Source organism: Malania oleifera, chromosome 8 (genome assembly GCF_029873635.1).
Source record: "Malania oleifera isolate guangnan ecotype guangnan chromosome 8, ASM2987363v1, whole genome shotgun sequence".
NCBI lineage: Eukaryota > Viridiplantae > Streptophyta > Magnoliopsida > Santalales > Ximeniaceae > Malania > Malania oleifera.
In genome coordinates this window covers 63,363,555-63,391,049 of record NC_080424.1, presented here as the reverse complement: position 1 = coordinate 63,391,049, position 27,495 = coordinate 63,363,555, and the positions used below count along the sequence as shown (strand labels likewise).

General features: G+C 35.9%; 1 protein-coding gene across 3 annotated transcripts in view; it reads right to left on the bottom strand.

Moving 5' to 3' along the window:
• Positions 1 to 12,227: 12,227 nt before the first annotated feature.
• The window catches only part of LOC131162391 (BEACH domain-containing protein B), a 147,477-nt gene continuing 132,209 nt past the window's right edge, over positions 12,228 to 27,495 (bottom strand). For all 3 annotated transcript variants that reach the window (XM_058118827.1, XM_058118828.1, XM_058118829.1), the window contains 7 exons: positions 27,367 to 27,460; positions 26,886 to 27,092; positions 22,528 to 22,653; positions 22,060 to 22,431; positions 21,734 to 21,965; positions 13,752 to 14,519; positions 12,228 to 12,684 (listed from right to left, as the gene is read on the bottom strand). In XM_058118827.1, the coding sequence (XP_057974810.1) occupies positions 13,819 to 14,519; positions 21,734 to 21,965; positions 22,060 to 22,431; positions 22,528 to 22,653; positions 26,886 to 27,092; positions 27,367 to 27,460 (1,732 nt within the window). In that variant the 3' untranslated portion in view covers positions 12,228 to 12,684; positions 13,752 to 13,818. The remainder of the gene's footprint in view (positions 12,685 to 13,751; positions 14,520 to 21,733; positions 21,966 to 22,059; positions 22,432 to 22,527; positions 22,654 to 26,885; positions 27,093 to 27,366; positions 27,461 to 27,495) is intronic.

Genomic DNA, 27,495 nt, shown 5'->3' with positions numbered 1-27,495 from the left:
TTGGGATCAGAACTGATCCAGCAGGCCTCCGCAAAGGTCGAGCTTATCAAAGAAAGGGTTAGGGCAGCTCAAAGTCGGCAGAAGAGTTATGCGGATACTCGCCAACGAGAGTGAGAATTTGACATCGGGGATAAGATATTCCTGAAGATTGCCCCGATGAAATGGGTGATGAGGTTTGGGAAGAAAGGGAAGTTAAGCCCTTGATGCATCGGGCCATTTGAGATCCTAGAGAGCATAGGTCCAGTTGCTTACCGGGTAGCGTTGCCTCCAGCACTATCTAGAGTTCATGACGTGTTTCACGTATCCGTGCTAAGGAAGTACATACCAGACCCGTCGCACATGCTTAGTTATGAACCTTTGGAGGTCGGAGATGCATTATCATATGAGGAGGTATTGGTTTAGATTTTGGACCAGAAGGTACAACAGTTGCGTACTAAGGAGATACCTTTAATGAAAGTACTGTGGCGGAACCACGCAGTAGAGGAGGTTTCTTGGGAGTTAGAGACTAAGATACGCCAAAAGTACCCACAACTTTTCGGAGAGGGTTAACTCGAGACAGGCAAGGTAGGTTGTGTGATTATTAGTTATTTTCATGTAATTGAGAGAGAGGTTAGTATAAGAGTGTGATGTAATGAGACTTTATGTTGTATCCACGGTATTCCTCCGCCATAAGTGAGGGTATGTAATAAACTTGGGCTGGAGCCACTATGTGGGTGGCTGCCAACTTTTATGTAGAGTTGAGTTGTAAGTTAAAGTACGTTTGGTATCAGTTAGAAAATTTCGAGGATGAAATTCTTATAAAGAGGGGAGATTGCAGAGACCTGAACTTATAAAAATAAGAAAAATATAAAAAGGGGATTTTTGCAGGCTTCATCGATGAAGCTAACGTTCTCGTCAATGAATGCCTTTCCATGCTTCATCACCGAGATTCAGAGTCTCATCAACGAAGAGATCTCGACCGACATGAAAAATATCAGGCTTGGGTTGGTCGACGAGGGAGGAGGTTCTGCGACGAACAATCTTCTACGTCTCGTCAACGAGGGACCAATTCATCGAAGAGTCTCACCGAGTCAAAAGGCCTATAAATATCATTTTTCATTGCTTTAAGGGTTAAGAAACCCAAAACTCTCTCTCTCTCTCTCTCTCTCTCTCTCTCACCGGCGAGTTCACTATCTCTCTTTACAGTTCTTCGCCGTTCATCGCCCATTTCGATGATCGAAAGTTACTGCGAGGATCAAGGAGCTAGGATATACAATTCTAGCGAATTAGATTTTAAGTTTGGTGATAAAGGTTGGGATTTGGTTTCCAAGCATTTCGGTTTCGAAATTAGGTAAGGGGATTATGTTTAATGCAGTTTTGTATCATTTTTGAATTGATAGAAATATTTGTGGGGTGAGTATGTTATGTTTTCAGTTGAGATTTCTAAACCAACCATTCAAAAGACTCGTTTTTGAGCCTAGGATATACTATATGATATTTTGAGTAGAAGTGAAAGGTGGAAAGATCAGTTTGTTTCTACAAACCATTTATACAATGTTTTTATGGTTGCCTATGGGCTATGTTTTTAATATAGAAAATTGTGTGGCAGGTGAATGTTATTTTGTGAGTTATGGAAACACCAGAGATGAGATGTTTGTGTAATACTAAACTGTTTGCGAAAATATAGGATTTTTTTTTTTAGAAATGCAGGAACTTATGAGAGGGCTGAGGTCGATTTTGTATTAAATGACCGAGGCCGGATTTTATAAATAACAGAGTTTATCTTGAGGTTGGAGTTTGTATTAAATGGCCGAGTTGTAATAGAGGTGTCAAGGCTCGAAATTGTACTTTCTGAGAGGGCAGAGGCCCAAGTGAGGTTAAAAGGCTAGTGGTTGGGTTTTATGAAATGAGTTTTAAAATACAGTTCTATTTACTTAAATTGCACGATATGCTTTAGGAAACTTGTGAACCCAGTGTTGTGAGCATGATGCCGTTGTTAGAGAGAGTTTCACCAGTTGACCGCATGCGCCCACATTTACGAGCGTGTAGTGTTGGGTAGTCCTAACCCATTGACCTAGATGCAATTGAACCCGTAAGCGAGCTTGCGGAAGCCTGCTGACATGTATAGCAGGGAGTTGGCTTGGCTTGGGTTGATCCCCCAGGTTTTTGTCAAGCCTTCCAGCCGCACAACCTTGACCACGGGGGTTTATACATGGCGAGTAGTTATTGGGTGTATCTTTTATGCATATCTATTGTTGATTAAGGTGTAATCCCAAGAGGGGGGGGGGGTGAATTGGGTATTTTAAAAAATTATTTGAAACTTATTTACCAATCAATCCCTATTTCTATGTTTAACTAATTAATGGCTGGAATTTGATGTTGATTTGAATTACTAAATCAATGAATTCCCTTTTACCCAATTAAATACGTGTAAAGTTATTCAACATACACAAGTAAACAAGAAATTGAAATACGATGCGGAAAATAAAAAGGATAAGGGAAGAGAGAATGCAACCAAGATTTTACGAGGTTCAGCCAACCCGACCTATGTCCTCACCTTAAGCAACCCACTCAAGGATTCCACTATAATCTCTGCTCTTTAAATTGGGACGGAGCTTCCCTTACAATCCGCTGCTTACAAGAGGTACAACTCCCTCCTACTCCGCTGTTTACAAGAAGTGCAACTTCCTCCTAATCCGCTGTTTACAAGAGGTACAACTTCCTCCTCACACCCGGTTCACAACCCGAACCATGTTTAAAATTTAGGCTCAAATCTGCAAACACTCAATGTTTCTTCTAACAAAAGCTGGTGAGTACAATTTAAATTCCTAATACATTAACATATGATATAACTTGAAGCTCAGAATGTATGGAAACGATACAATCGTTTTATGAATGATTATGCTTCAACACACAATACTCTTTTTATGAAATCTCCCAAATAAATATATTTTTAAGCACTTTGGAGAATTTTAGGGTTCTAGTTCACTTGGTAAAAATGCACAAATATATCTTTTGTGAACTTATCAAAAAGCTTTGAAGATTATATCAATTACAATAAAAAAGGTTCTTTTCAAATATTCAATCTCAACACAATCTTTGTTATATGCAAGTATGTATATATATATATATATATATATATATATATATATATATATATAGATAATGATGTTCAACACTCACAAACTTAATATATTATTGTTCAAAAAACTATCCCTCAATAAAATGTTTATTTATAAAAACCAAGGATATTTAATCAAGCGTTAATATATCTAAAATATAGATCCTTTAACAACCACACACTAGAATCAAATCTTTTAACCAATGAAAAAAAAACTTAATCAAGTAGTGAGATTATCCAAATAATCTATGTGAAAATATACTCACTATCAATCACCGGACTTATTTCAACAATAGATTTGGAATGAGAAGTTCTTTGAAAAATAGATATACTCTTGAATCAAACACTATTCAACCATGAGCTAAAACCTTTCTCAAGTAATGATCTTGAAAGAAATATTTATATGTATATGCACATTCAAGATCAATTTCTCTAATGATATTCAATAACAAGTAATGAGATGAGAAGATCTTGGAAATAATAACTTGAATGATCAAACCTCAATACTAGAATGAAAAACAAGATGAGTAAACGAGTTCCCTTCGAGATTCTGAGTTGATTTGCCCAAGTTTTATGAGTAGAAGTTGAAGTGTAGGCAATCGTATAGTAATAAGAGCAAGTTTCTCAATATTCTTTCAATAAGATGTGTTCTTCTCTTTCTTGTGTGTCTTAGCTTGGTTCTAGGGTTTAGATATTTAGTATTTATAGTGTTTTACCCTTAGGATTGATCTCAACCGTTGGACCAAGAAAAAGCTCTCGAGTTCTATTAATAAAAAATTGATTTTTAAGCTTTCCCACGACTTCAGGCTACTAATGTTGAAGTTCAGGCTCCTAAAGTGACTTCAGGCGATTGAAGTTACACTTTAGGCAACCGAAGTTACATTTCAGGCAACCAAAGTACCTTAGCCTTCTTGTTGTGTTTTCCCATTAATTCTTCAGGCTATCGAACTTAATCTTTAGGCTACCGAACTTAATCTTCAGGCTCTTGAAGAAATTCTTCAGGTTACTGAGGGTGAGTTTAGGCTACTGAAGTCCCCTTTTTCTTAATTTTCTTTTTTTTTTTTAATTTAAAAATCTATTTTACTTTCTTTCTTGGCTTTTTATACAACATATTTTCCATGATTTTAAAAGTATTTCTAAGTTCATGAAAGTCCCCTAATGATATACATGAAATGCATGAATCCTAAAATCATTCTAGGTTATGTTGAGCCTCAAATTAAATCATATGAAAATGTAAGTACATGAGTTCTAAATACCCATTTCAAAGATGTTCTTGAACTTTGCCGCTTGCATCTTGATTCTTGTACTCTTTGAGTTCCATGGATCTAGCCAAGATTTGTTAGCTTTACTTTGTGACTTCCATAACTCGTTATCCTTCTGTGCATGCTTAATATAGGTCTTGTTCACAAACTCAATGCATAGATTAAATACCAAGTGATTTGTCATTATCAAAACCAGATTGGACTCGTAGAGTCAACATCTACATATTTATGTAATGATGTAATTGTTTTCCTAGTATTGATATATGTTATGCAAAATAAGAAATGAGTAGACATACTATGTTCAATAAAAGAGAGAAGTATGATTCTAGTATACACTGAAAAGCATGCTGCCACACACTGTCATTAACTTAATCTTCCTTACTAAGAGGTGTCTTACCCCGTTGTACAATATATCTTTTCAAGGAATCCTAGAGATTGAGTTTAGCGGGATCTAGGGGGTGGAGACTAGTTTAGTTACTTTTTGTGAGTGTCTTCAAGGACTCAGATGTGAGTAGTTATTGAAGTATGCCTTCGGGCTTGCATTTATGGTTACGTGGACCGAGTTTGTGGACTTATTAGATTGAGATGTAATATGTGTATGGACAGAACCTTGATATATATATATATATATATATATGTTGGTTTAAACTCTGGTAATAGTATGTTGTGATTGTTTTATTTATTTCGCTACATATCGTGTATGATATGATGGTATCAGGTATTCAGACGTCATTAAAGTAGCACCCTAGGCCCATGTGTCGGGTGGGGGCATTACATATACCATGGATAAACTAGCAGAGCTATATGTTCAGGAGATAGTCAGGTTGCATAAAGTGTCGGTGTCTATTGTTTTAGATAGAGATCCACAGTTTACTTCCTGATTATTGAAGTGTCTTCAAGGAGCGTTGAAATCTCAACTTATGTTCAGTACTGTGTTCCACCCATAGACCGATGGTCAGTTAGAGAGGACTATCCAAATTTTAGAAATGTTGACGGCATGTGTACTGGATTTTTGGGGGCAATTGGATTAGACATCTACCATTGGTTGAGTTCGCCTACAACAACAGTTACCAGGCTGGTATTAGGATAGCACCATATGACGCACTGTATGTTCGAAGGTGTCGATATCTATTGTTTTAAGATGAGGTTGGTGAGCGGAAAATTTTGGGGCCAGAGCTGGTCCAGCAAGCTTCAGAGAAGGTCAAGCTCATCAAGGAACAGATTAAAGCAGCTCAGAGTCGGTAGAAAGAGTTACGTAGATACACGCCGACGAGAGTTAGAGTTCGAGGTGGGTGATACTATATTTTTTAGGATTGCTCCGATGAAAGGGGTGATGAGGTTTGGTAGGAAGGGTAAGTTGAGCCCTAGGTACGTCGGATCGTTCGAGATTCTGGAGAGAGTCGGTTTAGTGGCATACAGGATAGCATTACCAACTGCATTGTCTAGGATTCACAATGTGTTCCACTTATCCATGCTTAGGCGGTATGTTCCAGATCCTTCACATGTGATGAGTTATGAGTCATTGGAGCTCGGGGACACATTAGCATATGAGGAGATACTAGTTTCGATCCTAGACTATAGAGAGTAGGAGTTACGTACGAAGAGAATTTCGTTAGTGAAGGTACTGTGGCGTAATCACACCGTAGAGACGGTTTCATGGGAGATAGAGTCAGAGATACGTCAAAAGTATCCTCATCTTTTCAGAGACACTCATAGTTAAATAGGTAAGCAGAATGGTAAGTAAGTGGTATGTATGTATTATAATTAAAGTAAGTTTATTTATGGTTTAGAGTATGTTTGGTCTTTGGGAGAGTTGTGTTTGGATATTGTAATCTCTCAAGACATTATGCGTAACCACGGTATTCCTCCGTCATAAGTGAGGGCAAGTAATAAACTTGGGACGGGGCTACTATGTGGGTGGTCGCAGGCTCTTCCTAGAGTAAGAGCAGTGATGGTTTATAAAATGTGATAAAAAACAGCCAGCAAATTTCGAGGACAAAATTTTTATAAGGAGGAGAGATTGTAAAAACCTGAATCAGGAAAATAAGGAAATTAAATGAGAAAGGAAAAAGGGGATTTTTAGTTGGCTTCGTCGATGAACTCCATGTTCTTATCGACGAAGGCCCTTTTGAGATTCATCACCAAAATTCAGAGCTTCATCAACGAAGAGATCCATAAGGTCCATAAAATATCATGCTTAGGGTTCGTCAACGAGGTCATTCCTTCGTTGACGAACGACCTTGTGTGGCTCATCGACGAAGGTGTCATTTCGTTGACGAATTTGATTAGGTCAAGGGGTCTATAAATAGATTTTCAATTGCTTCAAGGTTAATAAATCAAAATATCTCTCCCTCTCTCTCTAGAACCTGTGCCCACACACTCTCTCTCTTTTCGATCCTTCGCCGTTTGTTGCCCATTTTAGCTGACTTTGAAATTTCGCTAGATTTTAAAAGATTAGGTGACTAACCCCAATAGTCCAGTCAACTGAACTTCGTAACAGTCAAATTTAAATAGAGAAGAAAAGTTTCCAAATTTGATTGTTTGGACCCAAATTTTTTAATAACTTGGGAAATACTCAAAGAAACTTAAGGAACACGAAATAGAAGCTTTTTCCATTTATAAATACATGGAAAACCTAAAAATTTCATACACCAACAATTACAATTAGCAATCAAGCTATATTGTTCATAATCTTCAAAACATTATTGCAAATACTCTGTTGAAGTTCTTGTTGAAGTTTTTGTTGATCAGATCGCACAGTTCATTGCTCAATTACTGACAAATTCAAATCTAATAAAGAACCCGGTGATAAATTTATGAGCTTCGATTCTTTGTATATTGATATTTAATTGAAGTATATTTATTTTGCATTCAATTGTACTAATCATCTCTTTTGAAAGTGTCATTGTACACCAAATCGTTTCTTGTTGATTTTTGATGGTTTAGGTTATTGAATAGTTGGACTAGCAAGAGGGGATTCTTGCTAGAGATATTTGTTAATGGTTCAAGGGATTGGATCGTTGGACTAATGAGAGGGGATTCTCATTAGATAGGTTGTAACTTTGGCCTAATAAAAAAAGTTGGAAAGGGAAATCCTCACAACGGTTTGCTTGGGGTAAGGACGTAGGTCTTGGACCGAATGTTGTAGACCGTAACTCTTCTTACCCTACTATCTTTAATTTTCTGCATATATAAATTGAGTGAATGCTTACTTAATTGCTAGAAATTAATTTGTTGATTGAGTTTTTGACACAGCTCTGAAATTTGAATTGTTTTTATTGCTCAACTAACATAAATCTTGAGAAATTCAATTATGTTATAATTTGAAAAGAAAAGCTGAATTGTTATGAGCTGATTGCAATATTTGTTCTTCAAGATATATTTCAAGAAATATTATTGTAAAGCTGAGATTAATTTTGTGAAAAGATTTTGAGCTTGAAACTAAATATTAAAGCTGAAACTTAGTTATTTGTCAAATCTAAAAATAAGTCTTGATCTCATATTTATTCATTGATTTTGAGTTTGAATATTAGAGAAAATCTGAGAATTTAACTAAGCCGGTCTTTAATATTGAACTTGGAATAATTGTTGGTTAAAGTTCAAAGGATTCTTGATCATTGTGTTTGTGTGTGACAGCTGAAAATAAAGATAGTTGGGATTCAAAATTAAATAAAGGAACTTATAAAAGAGTTTGTATAGAAATTTTTAAAACCCAATTCACCCCCCTTTTGGGCGTACATCTTACTTTTCATTGCCAAAGAACGTAAGCATCGTGTTCGTTGGCAAAATTTTGGAAAATGCTCTTGTTAATCCATTGGCGGATTTGAGCGGCACACTTTCGATTTAGCACCACCCAATCACTATCTGTAGATGATGGATGTTTGCTACTGGCATCAGTGACGACCGACATTGACGATTTGTCACCATCTTTATCATCCGTCACAGTCGCCGATTTTTGGATCTGTGTTACGATGGGCTTCCACATATCTTTAATATATAAAAGATCCTCCATCTTTGGCCTCCAAATTGCATAATTAAATGCAGTCAATCTGATCATGTTGTCGGTGCTCTCCTCTCCATTTAATTTTTAGAAACTGGGAACCTCGCTTTGATACCACTTTGTTGGGAAAAATATTAGAAATGATAAATTTTCCAAGCCCAGAATAGATAAAATTAAATGGGATAAAATAAATAGAGTAGATAAAATGACACCGAGAATTTTTATATGGAAAACCCGTAAAAGGAAAAACCACAGGACCGTAGTCCACTTCAAACTTCCACTATGATGATAATGGTGTTACAAAACTTCACCCTAAGATGGATACCACTAAAAATAAAAATATAAATAAAAATAAACACTGTATTCTTCAATTTGTGGATAATGTCTCTCACAAATAGGCTACTTCACTAGTATACTAAATACTCTTAATTTTCTTTGAATTTCTTTGATGCCTGGGATGATCGAAACTCCTTGTAGGCATCTCTATTTATAGTAGAGAGCCCTGCCTATTTTAGTTGAATTTTTCCTTCTGCAACCCAAATTCGTTGATATCTGCAGCCTACCATTATTGATTCCTGCAGCCCTCCTTTATTGAAGAAGTGAGAAGCCCACATTTGTTGAAAAACTATAGCCAAAAAAACGTTTATGTATTTATGAGTATATGGTGTATGTATTTATGTATGTGTGCGTATGAGTGTGTTGCTATTATCATTTTATGTCTTTATTAATATAAAACATCCCAAAAAATGAGAAAAATTCTAGAAAATTAAGGTATGCCTTTTTAAGGAGTAATTGTAAAAATAAAAAACTAGATCAAATTGATATTAGAGAAGAATAGAGAATAGAAGTTGTAGTAGCACCACGATTTCTTATATTTAAGAAAATTTTATTTGGAGTACACTAACTCATATAAAAAAAGTAATAGAAGTGTAAAAATAAAGTAAAATGAGTGAGAACAAAACTATAAATCCATAAATAGAAATCAAAGGGAAGAAGAAGAAGAAGACCTATTTAACTTTGCAGCCCAAGACTTTCTCCCAAACAAGACCTATTTAACTTCGCAGCCCAAGACTTTCTCCGAAACAAGCCAGGCTTAAATGGGTTTGTGATTAGCTATGAGATAGGAATGGAGCGCATGGGTCTTAGGATCAAAGCATATCCTTCCTATCATTTACAAAGTGGCGGATCTAAGATATACTGTTAGTGGTAGCTGAGCCGTTTGCGTCCCATGAACAAAGTAATTCTTTAAAATTTTATGCTTGTTCATTCATAATAATGAATTATTATATTGTAGAATAAATAAATAAGGGTCAATTTTTCATTACATTTAGTTTGACAAAAAAATACTTTATAATTGTTCATAACAGGTTTTCATGTTTTGGAATATAATCAACTTATATATGATTGAAAATCTTTTTCCCAATAAGTGATTAAGTAATTATTCATCCAATAATTTAAGGCTTAAATGAAAAAAAATTATGACTCATAATAAAAAAAATTATGAGTATTGCTAGATAGCTAGGAATCTAATCTTATTTATTTGAATTAGTCCTCTGAATCCTATTTATTTGAACTTAGACCCTACTAAAAATTTTGTTGCTCTAAACCAATTACATATTATTATTGTTATTATTATTAGTAGGACAAAAGACACTAACCTCTCCTGAGATTTAAAAATTTTAGGGACTTCTTTTTAAGTATGAATTTTAAAGATATCCCTTGAGAATTGCTAAAAAGACACAAACCTCCCATTATACTCCATTATACTTTGCGAAAAAGATTTAAGAGGATTGTATCATTTTTGTAAACTTTCTGACATTTTTATAACATTTTTGAAACATTTTTGAAATCTGGTATTTTATTTTTACCAAATTTTAGAGAAAGTGGGTGTCTTTTATCATTATTATTATTATTATTATTTGAGTGACTATAGTCCACACTCACATAAATTTGGATCCTTATTAATAATAAAAAAAACCTTAGTTGCCCTGGATGTGTTTTGCGCAACAAAGAAAAATCTAGAAAACAATAAAAGGGTATTTTTCAAAATTTTAATACAAATTTAGAAAATTAAAAAAATAAGGTGTTGCTTTTATAATTATTTGAAAAAAAATCAGAAATAAAAAAAAATAGTTCACAAATTAATAATGCCAAAACCTTTTATGTTTTCCAAATTTTTAATATAATTGTTGCAAAACAAAAAAAAAAAAAAGTTGGATTCTTTTGTAACCATCTTGAAAATAAAAAATAAAAACTATTTTCTACAACTAAAAGGGTCTAGAAAAAAGAAAAACGATATCCTCAACTTTTCTTTTTGAATTTGAAAAACTAAAAATAAGGTTATATTTTTATAATTATTTGAAAAATTAAAATGAAAATAAAAATATTTTCGATGAGTATACACAACATAATATTTTTTGTATATATATATATATATATATATATATATATATATATATATATATATATCTTCATATTATGGCCTTGGAGTCTCATTTAAAATATCATTTGTTTGGTTTGTTTTATATAATTCTTGTAAATGTCTATATATGATACCAACGTTATTATTTGATTAATTATGAGAATTCTGATGAGCATTTTAAGAAGATAATTACTATATATTGACATGCCTTAAAGAAAATATATGTTCAACGCAAGGACCTACGAGAATTATACCTAATTAAATTCTCAACAATCATAAATTAAACAAAAATTCAACATGTAATAATCTAATTAACCAATAAAGGGGGCAATATGGCCTCCATATAAGATGGTGGGCTGTTGGGGATGAGCACTCCATGGTTTATTGTGAGATCATGGATCCCTCGTATTCCCCATTTTAGAAAGTCCCATAGTATCGAGAGGCTTATGAAACATTACTCCTATACAAAAAAATTATATAAATATATCAATTTTTATTAGTTCAAAATAAGGAAAATAGAAAACTATTTTCAAACTTACATTTGTTTCCAATACTATAAAAATAACTATTACCTACATTCAAAAAAGGGTAAAAGTTAAAAAAGATAAAGACCTTTCTTAATATTCAAAAGTTTAAAAAATGACGAATCTCGCCTTAGATTTGTTAAAATACACAAACTTCTTCAAAAATTTTGTCTATCAGTAAAATATGTCTCTACCTTGACAAACTTTAGGAGAGATATCTAAAATTCTTAAAACCTCAGGAACAATTTTTTGAGATTTTTGAAATTTCAAAAAAATTTTGTTTATCAAATCTTAGGAGAGGTAAAAAGTTTTAAGATCTTATTCCAAGGAGTAGTTGTTATTCTACGAATCAAATGAACTGTAAATGCCAAACCAAGATTGATGAGTGCAGGTCTAGTGAACTATTTGGTTCATAGGCAGTTTGATCTTTCACAAACTTCCGTAGTGCTGTTTTATTTGTACAGAAGCACATAGCCCAAGCACATATTTTTAATTTTTCCCGGCAAAACAAAGTTAAAACCATCTGGCACAATCACTGCATAAAATCAATCCATTTGAACTGAACTTCCCCTTCAGCCATAATAATTAATAAGGCAGGAAGACCACATTCATGGAGCATCTGATAAATTGCACTGAAACAGCCAGCGGTGAAATTATTGCTCAATAGAAGTAGATTAGCTACAAAAATATTTAAAGAGCAATAGCACTACTGTACCAGCATTAACATGACACACTTTACGCTTGAAGCAAACTGAGCACCTGAATCACCCTATGATGTCACTTGGACAAGGAAATGCAATCTGATGCCTTACGCCAGAAACTGGAAGCACAATTGAGAAGATTATTGAGTAAAGGCTAAATAAAAGAAAAAAAATTTCGAGGTTTGTGCCTCAGAAATTATGTTCTTTGAACAAATCTCTTGACCAAAAATGATTTTTTTTTTTATTTACTTTCGGAGAGGCAGTGTTTATATCTATACAAATTTATATGGGGGCTAACACTGGCTATATGGAAAGAATATGCGCTAAAAGACCACTATTGCTATTACACAACATTTCCAATTTACAGTCGAAAGGAAATAATGTACATGAATGAGTTAAGACACGAATGCTGCTACAGCACCTCTTCAAAGATGGCGAGGAGATGATCAAATTTGTATACGCAAGATCGGACCCATCAGCATGATTTTTGCAGAAAAATAGGCATCAGGCAAATTATTCAAAATATGCATGTGGTGCAATAAAATTGGATGCCTCGATGGTGGGGGTCCTGTGTTTTGGAATCTGCATGTGCAGAACATGAACCTGGATGGACAAAGGGTCCTATGGCTCTGACTATCCTCCAAAAAGGGCATGACAGCATGTCCAGTAATTATCCTGCGGGAGGGGGGAAAACAAGGCAAATTCAACAATTGATTAGGGTAATAAAGGAATCGTGCATGCAAAAATCATACTTTTTTATTCTCCACTTGCACTAAATACATTGTTCTTCAAAGAAACTAGAAGAGCTGCACTATTCCAATTTTCTTCAACAGTGGTTTTAATTAGTCTTCGAAGGACATCACATTTGATGCAATTGCTTGATAAAGCAGGCATCACCCACCTTTTGGGGGACGCTGTAAGGTGGGTGCAAGGAAAAGCAATGTCCTAAAAATAATAATTTCTAAGGATTAATGCTTATTGAACTTGATTATCTTTGTTTTAGTAAGATATTTCATGAAAAAAAGTAATTGTCATGAGTAGAGCTTATCTATTGGCAAATCCTGCTACCAACAATCTAAATGCCAAACCCTTTGTATTTCAGAAGCTATTAAACAGTCCCAAACTAATATAAATGCTGCGCTGAAAAACATGTATAATACGCTCAAACCAGCAAATCTAAATGTCATGGCTTTAAGCAGACTTGTTAAGAAAACCGACACCTCATTTTTCACTGGATAAAACAATAATAATGACCTATGAACTATATAATGTACTCCGAACTGCTTTTGATATGCATAGACAAAAGCAAAAAGCAAAAAGCAAAATAAATGCTTAAAGAAAGAGATTTCAAGAAAAAATATTGTGTTTTAACTAATGGGGGATGAAGAAATATTAACCATTTGTTTCATTACTGTGAAACAGAGGAAAGGAAAAGCTTAAGTCATCTGAAGTTTTATGTCTAATTTTTATGAAAATACAAAACTAAATATAATTCAATCAATGGTTATACACCACTTAACTCATGCCATCATTTCTTTTCTCAGAAACTGAAACAGGTAACTGAGTTTCAATGTTCCTTTTCCTTTCATTTATTCAAGTTTCTCAGAAACCAAACGAAGCCCAAAGTAAATGTGGACATGTTTTAATTCAAGTTTCCAGCAAGCAAATGAAGCAGAGGTAAATGTAGAAGACAGATCTTCAATGAAATAAAAACATGTGAAAAAAATAAGACAGTAGCTTACCTCAGATGGACATCACTGGTCAGTGCTAATAATGTACACTCCCTAACTGCAGTCCTAAAGCAAAGATCTATCCGGTTGCAGAAGCCTTATGCTTTACATTTCGAGGAAGGCTAGCCTTCCGAAGTTGTAGATTTTCTATAGAATACACAAGAAGGTTTCCATCCTTGGTTCCTGCTAAGAAGCATTCTTCAGGGGTCACCTGTAGAGATGTTATTATCTTTCCAACTCCATTGTACCTTTTCACAACCTCAAGTGAGTTCATAGACCGCACAATTATCTGCCCTTGATCACCTGCACAAACCAAGTATTCACCACAGCTGCTTAGTTCAACACAGTTCAGGCGCCCGTTAGATTCAGAAGTGGCAATGTGTTTTCCATTAATTGAATACAGGTGCAGGCTGAGGTCACCATCAGCATAAAACACAATCCGCCCATGCTGAGATGCAACAAGCTTTGACAATGCGCTACCAGATGGATGCTGAAGGGACCTTACATACCTACCCTCACGCAGGGTATGGAAAACACAAGTTCCATCTTTTGACCCACTGATAACTATATCAAGCTCCATGCTAACATATAAGCATGTAATTATATCATCATGCCCACAAAGAATACGGAAGGGTGTTTCAACAATGACATAGTCTTTTCGGGGCATCTCTGTTTGTGAATTCCGTATTTTCTTCTCTGAGACTCTCATATGAGAAACCTCCCACACCATGACTGTTGTGTCATAACTTCCAGTAGCAAGAATGCTTCCATCAGAAGTAACTGCAGAATTATTAATTATTAATGAGACGTAAAGGAACTAGGAAGCAAATGATTAACATCAAAGATTCTGCAGGAGAATGTATCAGAGGATTGCAATATCAAAATATAACAAAGATACACATGCACAAGATTCAGTAAAGCATTTTTTACAATTATGCGTTAACAAAGAATGTTGAGAATTTGGCAAGTATTCAACTATATTCAGTAGCGGGACCAGGGAGTCCTAGGCACCACCAACACTCCCCTCCAGTTCCACCAATAATATATATATAAAATAAAAATCAATATTATGCCTTTCGGGAAGTTATTTATTGAATAACCTGCCAATTTTTAAGGCTAGGAAAGAGTGGGTTCATTACAAAATGTTAAATCTGTTTGAAGATATACATGCATTTTGTGTGTGTGTGTGTGTGTGTGTGTGTAGGTGATCATGCTAACTTTGGCCAAATATGGAATTTATACATTCAATAAAAATTTTGAAATCCTACATTAAATTTTTAATTCTTTATATTTACTTCAAGTTGTAGCATAAAGACTGATTTAAGAATATCTTACAATACGCACATAATGGCCCCCCTTCAAACCAATTTCACCTGCCAATTATATTACAAGTCATCTCATAAAATAAAGGCCTGAGTTTAAGTTTTGGGTTTTAAATTGTTTTTATCCATTCAAAGCCTTACCCATATTCTATATTGAGTCATATTATACCTCCTATCTAATAATATTTGCATGCATATATTTCATTTTAAGTCATTGTTTTTCTTTTTCAGCCTCATAATTTTTTATTTTGGTCATCCACACTATAAAATATATACAAAGCCAACAACTACTCTTATTGCTTTAACTCATTAAAGAACAAATATGTTATTATAAGCTTAGATATATCCCGATTGATCCCTTGATAAACAGTTGACAATTTGTTTGTTCATCGCTACATCTCTAACAAATTGACAAATCTATTCTATATGTTTAGTCTATTCACGAAACACAAGAACAGAAGCAATGTGTATGACAGCTTGGTTATCACAAAATATCTTCCATTGGTTTGTCATTACAAAACCCTATATGAGGGACTTGACCCTAATATTTCACATGCTGTATGCCCATAGCTTTCTATTCTGCATTTGCACTTGAACTTGTCACACCATCTTGCTTCTTATTCTTCCAAGCAAGCAAATTCCCTCCAGCATACACCAGAAAAAGACCCTTTGTGTAATCACTAGCCCAATCATCATTAGAGTAACCAACATATCATAATGGCCAGACTTCTCAAACATTAATCCTTTCCTAGATTTCCAAGAGAAATTTTCATCTAACAAATGTTCAATCCTTAGGAGAAATTTCAAACATTAGAAATCCTTTGTTTTCATGAGAAATTTCAATTGTTAATCCTTTCCTCTATTTTACATGAGAAATTTCAAAATCATACTGCTTCCTAGTGTTCTTGTTTCAAAGGATTTGGACAACTCTAGGTTTTCACGTGAGTCACAGTTAGATAAATAACCCTTGCTAACCAACCTTCTGTATCTCCCAATGTTTCTCAATTTGAAGCCTCAGTTTAAAGGGATACACGCAATGCTCTCTAAACTACTTATTACATCTTCCTATAAGGAGAGAGAAGATAATGTCTCTATGCTAGCTAATTGTAGGGAGCAGTCGTACATGCACGAAAGAGGTTACCAAGGAGAGCATGGTCATGGTCCTACTCGAGTGAAGATGGAATTTCCTCGGTGGGATAGTGATGACCCTACCAGTTGGGTTTCTAGGATTGAAAAATACTCGCACTTTCACCGCACTCTAGAAACATCAAAAGTTGAGATTGCTTCTATTAGCTTGGATGGCGATGCTATTCAATGGTATAACTGGACTGAAGCTTGTTATGAAATACCTTCATGGCCAGAATTTGTTTCTGGACTACTTGTTCGAGTTGGGCTCACTGGATATGAGAATATTGATGGAGAGCTTGCCAAGATACGCAAAAATAGCATTAAATCGCATTGTATTGGAGTATTAGACACAATTTGAGCGGCTGTCAAACAGGACTAGAGTTTAGAATGAAAGCCAACTTGCAAGTACTTTTATTGAAGGTCTCCTACCAGACATTCATCATGAGGTCAAAGTGCGTTGACCATGGACTATGACTGCTGCAATTTCCTTTGCACGGTTAGAAGAAAAATTGGGAGAAGAACGACATTGCTCTAGCAATACCATTAGCAAGAAGAATGTCAGCAACGCTATCACACCACCTATTCTTTACAATCCTCCTGCCAAAAGATTGACTCAGGAGGAACTTAAAGAGCGGACAACGGGTTTGTGCTGGTATTGTGATGAGAAGTGGCATAAAGGGCACCGTTGCAAAAAGGGACGACTTTTGATGCTTGAACTTGTGGACGAGCCAAAAGAGGTTAAGGATGACTCCCCTTATTTAGATCAATAAGCTATGGACTTTGATGATAATGATGAATCTATCACTTATTTAGTTCATGCTTTAGCTGGGTATGCTAATCCTCAAACCATGAGAATCAGTGGCTTAACCTATTACTATTTTAATTGCTAGGGGTAGCACTAATAGTTTTATGGACACTAAAAATGCTAAGCGAATAGCCTATCCTATGGAGCAATATAAAAAGTTTGATGTGAAGGTTGTAGATAGAAGGACCCTGACATGCCAGAGCAAGTGTCTAAAGGTTAAACTAACTATGCAAAATCATGGGTTGATTTTTTTGCTGCCACTAGAAGACTATGAAGTGGTTTTGGGTATTGAATGGTTGACTTTAGGTGAAATAGCTTGGCATTTTTCTGAACTAGTTATGAAGTTCGCTGTGGTCAGCCCAAGAGTGACTTAAATTTGGCTAGGATGAAGGGCTAGAATCTTTTATTTCAGAATTTTCTAACCTATTTGCGGAGACACCAATATTGCCACCTCAGCGAACAAGTGATCACCACATTTCTCTATTGCTAGATGAGTTGGGAGGTGCCCAACAGTTCACCAAACTCAAGTGGAGATTAGGCTATCACCAGATTTGCATACACGAGGATGGCGATTAGAAGACTACTTTTAGAACTCACGATGGCTATTACAAGTTCTTCTTGCCTTGCAAGATTTTAACAAGGTGTCCATCATTGAGTCTGATGCATCAGGAGTTGGCATTGGTGTAGTTTTAATATGCAAGACAGACGCCCCATTGCTTTTACTAGTAAGGATCTTTCTCCATCCCACAATGGCATGTCTATTTATAACAAAGAGATGGTCGCCATTGTGCATGCAGTTACAAAGTGGAGATATTCCCAGAGTTTATTAATACTCGGCCTTGAGGACAAGGCTGATTTGAAGGAGGTAAGGAATGTTAGGATTCCCAAATCAATTGCAATTTCTAATTAATATGTTATGATTTCCAAATCAATTGGAATTCTATTTAATGCTAGGATTTTATTTAAATGTTGGGATTTTTATTTAATGTGTTAGGATTCCTGATCAATTAGGATTCAGTCCATTAAGGACTTGGATTGGGATACTGTACATTCCTACTAGGAGTAGGGCTCCCTAATCTCTATATATGTACCTTATGGGCTTTTTCATTGAAGCAATCACAATTCATAGCCTTTGGCTGATTTGGAGGTAGATCCTCTTGAAGTAATCAACAATATTTTCTCTTTCTATTTTCCTTTCTTTTGCTTTTCCCAATTTCTCTACGATAAAACCCTAGGATCTTATCAGATCTATAGGAGTAACCACTGGCATGACTCCTTGGAGCTCGGACTATTCCAATAGATTAGTAATATATTTCCTTTGGGAGAGAGCAATATCTTCCTTGCATTTATCTACTAGAAATGTCCTCCATAGGGGTGGGCAAAATTCCATCATCTCACTTTTCCTTTCCATTTTTTTTTGCTTCTCATCTATTTCATCATTCTAGAAATATTAAACCCCTCCAATCCTTCCATTTTTGGTGGCGACATATACAATAAATCCCCAAGTAGATCAGATGAAACAGAAACACATCCATATTGTTCTCAAATCTCAACCAAAACCAAACCCTATCAAATCAAAGAAAGGCGATAAAGTGAGAAGGTTAGCGAAAGCAAGGAGAAGAAGAAATTGAGGGACGCCTGAGATAATGACAGTAGAGTCCTTGCTTTTGCTAATCCTCTCACTTTATCACCTTTCTGAACATTTAGCTCTTCTACTATACATGAATTCCCTCTTGTATCTCTACTCGAAAATTTTTGGGCAACCCAACAGAATTATCTTGCTTCTTTTCAAACTTCTTCTCACTTCAACACCCATCTGGACCGCCTTCTGACAAGCATAGACCTTTTGGCCCGTAAACTTATAGAGGCAGTTTCCTTACCACTAGATTTTCTTTCAAATATCTCCCCTGTGTCTCACCCACACAAGCTTTATGGTTTTTGTAAAACTCCCTCTTTCATCAGCCACTGTTGAAGGCACACCATCTCCTCTGCAAATTTTCTCTTCCCCATTAAAAATACAGAACCCTCTTCCAAACTCCTTGAATTGTTCGAGACAAATCTGGCTTTTACTGCATACTTCCCTTCAAGACTTACAGAAACGTTATATTTTCCTTGTGAAAAGGAAGTAGCTGCCTGATCCACCTGTAAAACAGAACCCCCCCCACGTTGCAGGCCAGGAGTTAGAACTTGGGTTAGCTTGATGGACAAGTGACTGAGTCCATAAACTTACCGAAGGTTTTTGTGTGAACACTGGGCTTAACTATTTGTGGGCACATCTTGTACAAACTGAGATGGAAAATGCACCTGCTTCAGAGGGAGATAAATGAGTTTGAAAAGCCCTTCCTCGAGTTTAAATTTGGCTGAGTAACGTGAAAACATAAATATAAAATTGGTGCCTCAAATGGAGGCCCATTAACTCCAATTATAATATGGCAGAAAAGACCTCATTGCCTTCCAACTGGGCTGAAAATAGAGCCCATTCCAGGCCTACACATGAAGAGGCCAGATTACTCAACAAATGGCGCAGATCTAACACAATACTGAGAGACAAAGGCCCAGACCATCCCACTTCAACCCCTGGATTGTCTCTTGTGAAAACCTAGCTGCCGCTGTTATAGGTTGATTTGCAGTCCTCTTGTATGTTGGTGTTCCAATTGCCTCACGTCATCTCCAATATAGTCTTCTGCTGCATATTCTCAAACATTTTGTGAAGAGATGACAAATTCCTGGTGAAACAACTTCCTTACAAGACTATGTTGTTTGCTGCCCTGCCACAAAATTTCCATTCACTGCACAATCGTGTTCCTTCCATTCCAGAACCAACAAACGAAATTCTCGCCCAAAACTCTGCCACCTTTCATTGTGTACACCACCTGGGATGAAAATAAAATCATTTCTGACTCCAACTCTAACTCCAAGTTTAAAATTGCGGAAATTACACCTGCTTCAAAGAAGGCCCATTAACCCCAATTTAGTCAGCAGAAAACATGAATAAAAAATTTGTACCTGAAATGGAGGCCCATTAACTTCATTTTAGTATGGCATAAAGGACCTCATTGCCCCCCAACTGGGCTGAAAGTAGGGCCCATTTCAGGCCTATACCTGAAGAGGCTAAATTACCCAACAAATGGCCCAGATCTTACAGAATGCTGAGAGACCCAGGCCCAGGCCATCCATTCTCAACCCCTTGAATGTCTCTTGTGAAAATTTAGCTACCACTGTTGTAGATCGATTGCAGTCCTCTGCATGTTGGCATTCCAATTGCCTCATGTCATCTCCAATAGTCTTCTGCTGCATATCCTCAAACATTTGGCAAAGATATGATAAACTTCTGGTGAAACGACTTCCTTCGAGGACGATGTTGTTTGCTGCCCTAACACAAAATTTCCATTCACTGCACAACCATCTTCCTTCCATTTCAGAACCAACAAACAAAATTCTCTCGCAAAACTCTGCATTCTTCGTCATGGACACCACCTGGGATGAAAATAAAAGCATTTCTGATTCCAACCCTAGCTCCAAGTACTTAACATTTCTCATAACCTAACCACCATCCAATAACCCACCTTCCCATATCTTATTTTGCAGGAAAAATTCCCCAATTGATCAAACACAAAAGACAAATTATTGGCGATCTGATGTGCTGCTGCAAAGAAACCCTGACCTATTGATTTTGAAGAGGGTTCCTTTCAAGCAACAAAACCAATCCACCCTCCCCAGGTTTCTCTGGTCACAGATCGAAGGACTTCTTTTGATCAGGATAGTATGATGAGATCCATCTTCTCTCGTGGTGAACAGTATCCATGGTCAAATACAACTCAAAAAGAAACCAAGGATTTTGAGAGAGGCGAAGGGGGGGGGGTGTTTATTCATCAACACGTGATATAATTACTATATTTTCTTCATGAATTGCATCTATATAAATTGAGAAGATTTAATACATGCTTTTATAGTTATTGCATCTTATGCATGACATACTGTGCCATTTATGCATTTTATTTACAATAAAGTACTAAATCATGCATTATATCTCTCTACTAACAGTTTATAAAGTTAAAAATAAATTTCATGTTTTACAACTAATTTCCATCATATGTTCAAATTGAAATTGATATCAAGATCAATATTGAAATCCCCATCGATATTTTCCAAATTTTTGGGGCCTCTTTATTTAATTCAAAATCAAAATTTAAAATCCTCTCTGCATTTAAGAATAATTATTTCTGAATATAGATGTCAAGCAAATCGTATGCCGCAGATGTTCTTATTAATCGTACTTAAAAAGTTCATCTCTATTCTTATAGTATATAACTTCACATTTATTTTGTGAAGCCAACAGTTAATGCCCAAGCCCGTGTCAACCCTCTTGATGCCTTTTCCACCAAGGTAGGATGGCAATGGCATTTCAAGATACAAACTTGATGCCATTGAGCACTAATGAAGAAAATATTTTAGTTTAAGGGTCATGGAAAGTCATGCTAAACATATACACAAAAGGACAAATATATATATAATAATAATAATAATAATAATAATAATAATAATAATAATAATAATAATAAAAGGGGAAATAAGAACAGATTTCTAGTGTATTCAATGAAAGTGTTCAGTTTCGGGTTCCATGATAAGATTCATCATATTTTAATATAGCATGACCAAATTGCTACACTTGAGTGGGTTAGCTTACTTTCTCAAGCTGACTTTATGCCTAGCATTTTCTGCATTAATAAAGAAGGTACCTGCAACACAGCTAACCACATCTTTGTGCTGTCGAATGCTCTGCACAATTCTTCCATCATTTAGGGATATAACCTGAAAACTATTTTCCCAATTGCCACATGAGATCAAAAAATTTTCAGATGCTGTCTGCATTGTTGCAAAGCATGGAGTTCCAAGTTCAATATTTTCTGCCAATGGACTCCCAATTTTACGAGGAGAAAGAATATCAGAACCAATTCCGAAAAAAGGGTCCTGCAAAAGTTTGACAAATTATATTTAATGAAATGGCATTCTTATATAATTATATTGACAACCTAATATTGTAGTATAAAATCAACAATCTAACCTGTGAGCCAGAGAATGTAAAATTTCCACCAGACTGCAGTTGTGTTGTCAACCACATCTTCACTGACATGGTGAGCCCCTGGTTCACAATGACAATATTCGAGTCCACTATACCAACATATAAGACAGCTGATGGAGGAAAAGTTGTACTAGAAATGGCAGAAGTCAAATTAATAGAACCAGGAGCAAAGTGCAATGGGTGAGCAATAGGAATCGGAGGCCCTCTTCTAGGGTGTTTCTTGCGAAAGATCTGGATTGGTGTCTGGCCAAAATTTGCAATCTGGTCTTCAATGGCTGATCTTTGGAGTTCATCCTCCATGGTGTCCAGATCCACAGCACCTTCATAAGTCAAATAATAAAAAATGTTTGCCGCCTGTAATCCAAGATAATTTTAAACAGATCATAAATGTTATCAAGTGTTTCACAAAATAGATTTTGCATAGACTGAAAGCATTTTCACGGAGTATACCTCCACAGCTGGTTTTCCGCGCTGCTTGTAACCAAACACTAAATCAATCCAATGATGGAGATTTGAGCTAACATATTCACTTTCAAGGGCCTCACGATTTTTGTTTATAAATTCTTCAGGGGAGCCCTGCACAAATAATTCTGAACTAAGTTTTCATTTTTTCCCCCTTGGTGAGAAAAAACAGTTCAAATAGTCAAACTAGACTTTCAAAGAAAAACAGAAAAAGAAATGGTTTTGTATAACCCATGCACAACAATAAATATGAGATATTTGGGAATTCTCAGCAGAAAGTAATCATCCATTACTATAAAAAATTATGCAAGGAAACAGCAGGAAAATAAGAGAATTGACACAAATTCCCAACTAATTGATATTATGCATCTAACAGTCTTATTCTTATCATGAGTCTTCCACAATTCTAAACTCTCCTTTCGAATTTCTCCTAAATAATTTTGCTACTAACTCACCAGAATTTCTCTCTTATTTTCAAATACCTTCCTCATCTAAGCACCCATACAAGCTGCCTTTTGACAAGCATAAACCTTGTTATCCTTAAAGCTATCGGAATTAAAACAAAGGAACATCAGATTCCCCCCCTCCCCCAAACCAGCTTCTTCTTTTTCACTCTTTTCCATGCCACCTTCCAGTCCCTCTTCGAGGCTTGAAAAACATTTTTAACACCACAATCTTGTTTTGGAACTAATCTGCTAACATTCTGAACTTGCTCTGATACTAGGTCATTTCGACTCATATTTAGGAGATTTGGAGACTCGGTAAGGACTCCATAAGCAGAGGATAGAACGTCCTCATTCCATAAACTCATCTTCTGAGATCTAGGAGCAGAAGTTTGAGCCTGCCCATTATTGGGACCCAACAAGGAAGTGCTTGGGTCACCATTTCCCAAGGATGGGCCTGATTTCCACTGTGACCCATCTGCCAGAAGCCTAAATGAGGAGAGCCTACCTTTGGATCCAAAGTAGAGCCCCAGTCAAACTTTCCTAAACATTGGAACTGTTCAAATAATTAGTCCAATTTAGTCAAAAAAATGACCCTCTTTTTTCAGTTACTTTGGCCAGGTCCAAAATAAGGAGCATACAACCCACCCAATTCTCTTTGCAACCTCCTTCCTGAATGAAACCCTACCGCCTCTGAGTTTCCGAGCTTCATCTGGAACACGAACTCCCTTCATGCTTTGGTCAATCGATTCTAATTGTTTTGCAAGGGAAACTGTCTTTGAAATACCAGGTTCCTTGTTTCCTTTGAGGTCTACAAAAAAAACAGGAGACCCTCAAATGGTTGCATTCTTTGCCTAAGAAGTGGTCTGAGAAGCCTCACTTAAAGAGGAGAACCAATCAATAAAGAAGAAGAAGTTATCATTAACTGAGCTGCTTATGAAAGGAAAAGATGGTGAAAGGGCTGGCTAATCATTTGCTGCTTCGATGCTGCCAGGAAAGGGAACTATTGTAGTGTCTAGTCTGGCAGCTCAGTTGCAGAAGATGAGAAATCATAAGCAAAGTACTAGGAGAGTGGATTTTGTCACCAGTGACACCACTCTCTATTTTGGAGGGTACGAAATAAGACAGCTTTTGAGGGAGTCCATACAGAATCTTAAAAACTACTTTATGATATTCTTTTGGAGCCCTGAGAATTTTACACCAGATTTCTGTCCTTGCTTAAGAGTTTTTGGATCTTTAAGGCAGAAAAGCATGATACTTTCCAGGGTTCCAGAGTGGCATGTCCAAAAAATGAAAAAATAAAGGCTTCCGAATTGCTGTTGACAGATGACGCAATAATTTTGAGTGACGCAGTATGGGATCATATGTTGAATCTGACACAACTTTGTCTTCTGAAGCAGTATCACATCTGAATCTGAATTTGAACAAAAGCACAATAATTTCAGTGGGGGAAGGCTTTAGTTGTCAAAGGTCTGTAGAAATACTGGGCAACAGTGCAGGATCTTGCCTTGATCTGAAAGTAGGATCTAAATCTAAAGATAAAAAGGATACGGGATTTGATAAGACAAAAATTCAAGAGGAGGGCTGGTTGGAAGGCCAGTTGCTGTCTAGGTTAACCTGGTCAAAAAGTTCCCTGACTAACCTACCTATCTACTACATATTCCCCATCCTAATTTTATGCAGGAAATATACAATTTGTGGAGGTTATTGGCAACTTCTAAATTTGGAGTCGGTGGGTGGCAGGTGATGGAAAATAGGAAAGCTCCTCAATTGGCTTATGGAAGAACATAAGGAAAGATTGGCAGGAGTTTTGTGGAGGAATTACCTTAAGGGCAGGAGAGGAAAGTTTAGCTTCCTTTTGGGATGGTTCCTGGTGTGAGAAGATCCATTAAAGTTAAAGTTTTGTGGTCTTTACAGGCTGACAAACAGTAAAGAGATCCTTGTAGCTGGCTGTTCAAGGAGAGAAAACAGGTCTTTTGGGAGGGAAACTTTAGAAGGAACATTGCTGACTTTGAGCTGGAACAATTCCTAATTTTAGTAAGAAGCTGCCACCTTGATACTGGTAGAAAGTGCAGTGAAAGGAAGAGAGGACAGCTTGGCTTGAGCTTATTCCAGAAAAGAATATTTACTGTAGAGTGTTTTTACGCAAATTGGCCAGTAACACTGACAAGTCACGAAATACACATAGCAGCCATCCCTTGATATCATTGTTAAGTTTTGTGCAGCTTTGGTATTTGGGTTGGCACCAACTTGTGCCCCTTTAAAATATACTTCTTTACTAAAAAAGAAAAATATTAATTCTGATTTAAATCATTTTCTAATGGAATGCTTTTTGAGTTTCCTTAAACTGGAATTTTCTTCCTTCTTCTTCTTAAAAGGTGAATGAACACAAATTTCTAGAGTTTCATTTCATCAATCCAAAAGAATGCTCCTGGAATTCCCAAATGTCTTTCTAAAATTTAGTTTTATTATTCATAATTCATCTTCAATGGGTGGGATAGCTCCATATCAATTTGAGTGTTGTCATGGGTTTGAGCCATGGAAACAACCTCTCCACATGCAAGGATAAGGTTGTGTGTCTGACCCTCCCAAAGCATGGTTTGTTGGCAGCCTAATGTACAAATTTCTATTTCTTAAGTGAGAAATTCAATTGATAGATGCATTAGTTAATGGGATTTGATTCTTGAACTAGCAGCAAGATTGGGTCATCTTGTTGGCTTCAGCTTCTTATAGTACTTTTGCGCTTTTTTCTTTTTTCTACTTTGTCTTTTTTGTTTCATTTAGGAGGATCTCTTATCCTCCTTGCTGCATTTTTTTTTTTTTTAAAACTAAAGAATTTAATTACAAGAGAGAGAGAGAGAGAGAGAGAGAGTAAAAGAGTACATAAGAAAAAAGAAAGAAAAAAGAGAGGATAAGATAATCTCCAAGAGAAGCAATAAATGATACAAAAAAAAAAAAAAATCATTACAAAACAGCTCTACTGGAGTAAAGGAACCACATTTCTCTGTAAATCTGCCAATGGTAAATTCTGAAAGAACCCATTCTCTCTAACTTGGCACACTTTCCTTTTCTATAAAGAAGGCAGATGCATTAAGCCTTGAAGTTTATGCCTTCTCATGTGGGTCAAATACCTTGCTATAGGGGCTTATCTTTAATATATAAGAATGAACCCAAGAAGTGGTCAGATTAAGGCTGCAAAAATTCCAATTCTCCAACCAAGAGAAATTCAAAATTTCCATACTTAAGGGTAATGACCCAGCTAGCCACATATTGTGACCTTTCTGACCTTCATAGTGACATGTAAATGCACCCCAAAAACAAAGCAAACTGATGGATATATACTTCGTTAGGAATTTTTTAAAAAAAAATCCTATTATTTCATAGTTCATGATTTTGATAGAAATGATGGTGCTATGATTTTTTCTACACCGCCAATTAAGGAAGGATAAATCTAAAATACAAAGATGTTAAAAGTTCATCTCATTCCTATTAACTATTTGCCATCAATCCCCACCTGAGGAAACAAAACTGTTCGAGATAAGAGCAACAGCCAAAAAATAAAAATAATTATATAGAATCAGAGCTACACAAGTTTTTTTACACCATTACCCAATTTTCTGTCCAGGGCCATGTTTGATGTTTCACAATAGCCATTATACATTGCTCGCTTACTAAGCCCACTACAACAGTTCCTAAATATAACATGGATGGAAATTTGTTTAAACTACATCCATAATTTTCTATACATATTAGATGAGGATATAGTATAATTACGAAAAACTTAACTGAAAAATGACCCAAGAAATAGAAACAAATTGAAGGAGAAGTGCAGACTACAATAAGCTAAATGTGTTGCATAATGTTAAAAGTGCATAACGCCTAAAGAGGAAGCTATGAGCATACCTTGGCCCAAGGGGGTAAAGAAATATCACCTATAGGTTCACCATCTTGTTTTACTCCCAAATGATAAGAGTTTGAATTAATAAGAAACTCTGGCATGTAAAAAAATTCTGGTATTAGCTCCTTCACATCACTTGTATTTGAAAGGCAGTTTCGGTATGTGCCCTCGATGCTTTGAAAAAGACGATCTGCATGATCAAATTTACCACCCTGCCAAAAGCAAAAAAAATGGGCAAGGTTGGTTTTTAACTTGGAATTGAGAAACTAATTTACTGAAACAGAAGGAAAAAGAGAGAAGTAGACCAATATCTAGAAAATGCAAAAGGTTACTGGACCTGGAGCCCAAGTGAACTTTAGAAGAGTAGTAGCATTTGAGAAAAAAATATCATCTAATGAAATGAATAAGGCAGGATTTCGATTGAGTTCTTATCTAGATGAAAAACTCACTGATCTCAATGCCCAGACATGTCATTAATCAAAGTACCTGTAAATTACGGTGAAGAGCGGTAAATGGTTCTAGCCTAAGAAGGTAAAAGAGCACAATCCCCATGCTTGAGTAATGGGAACCATAGTAGAAACTGCAACAAAAATATAAAATTATGGTAAAAATTAG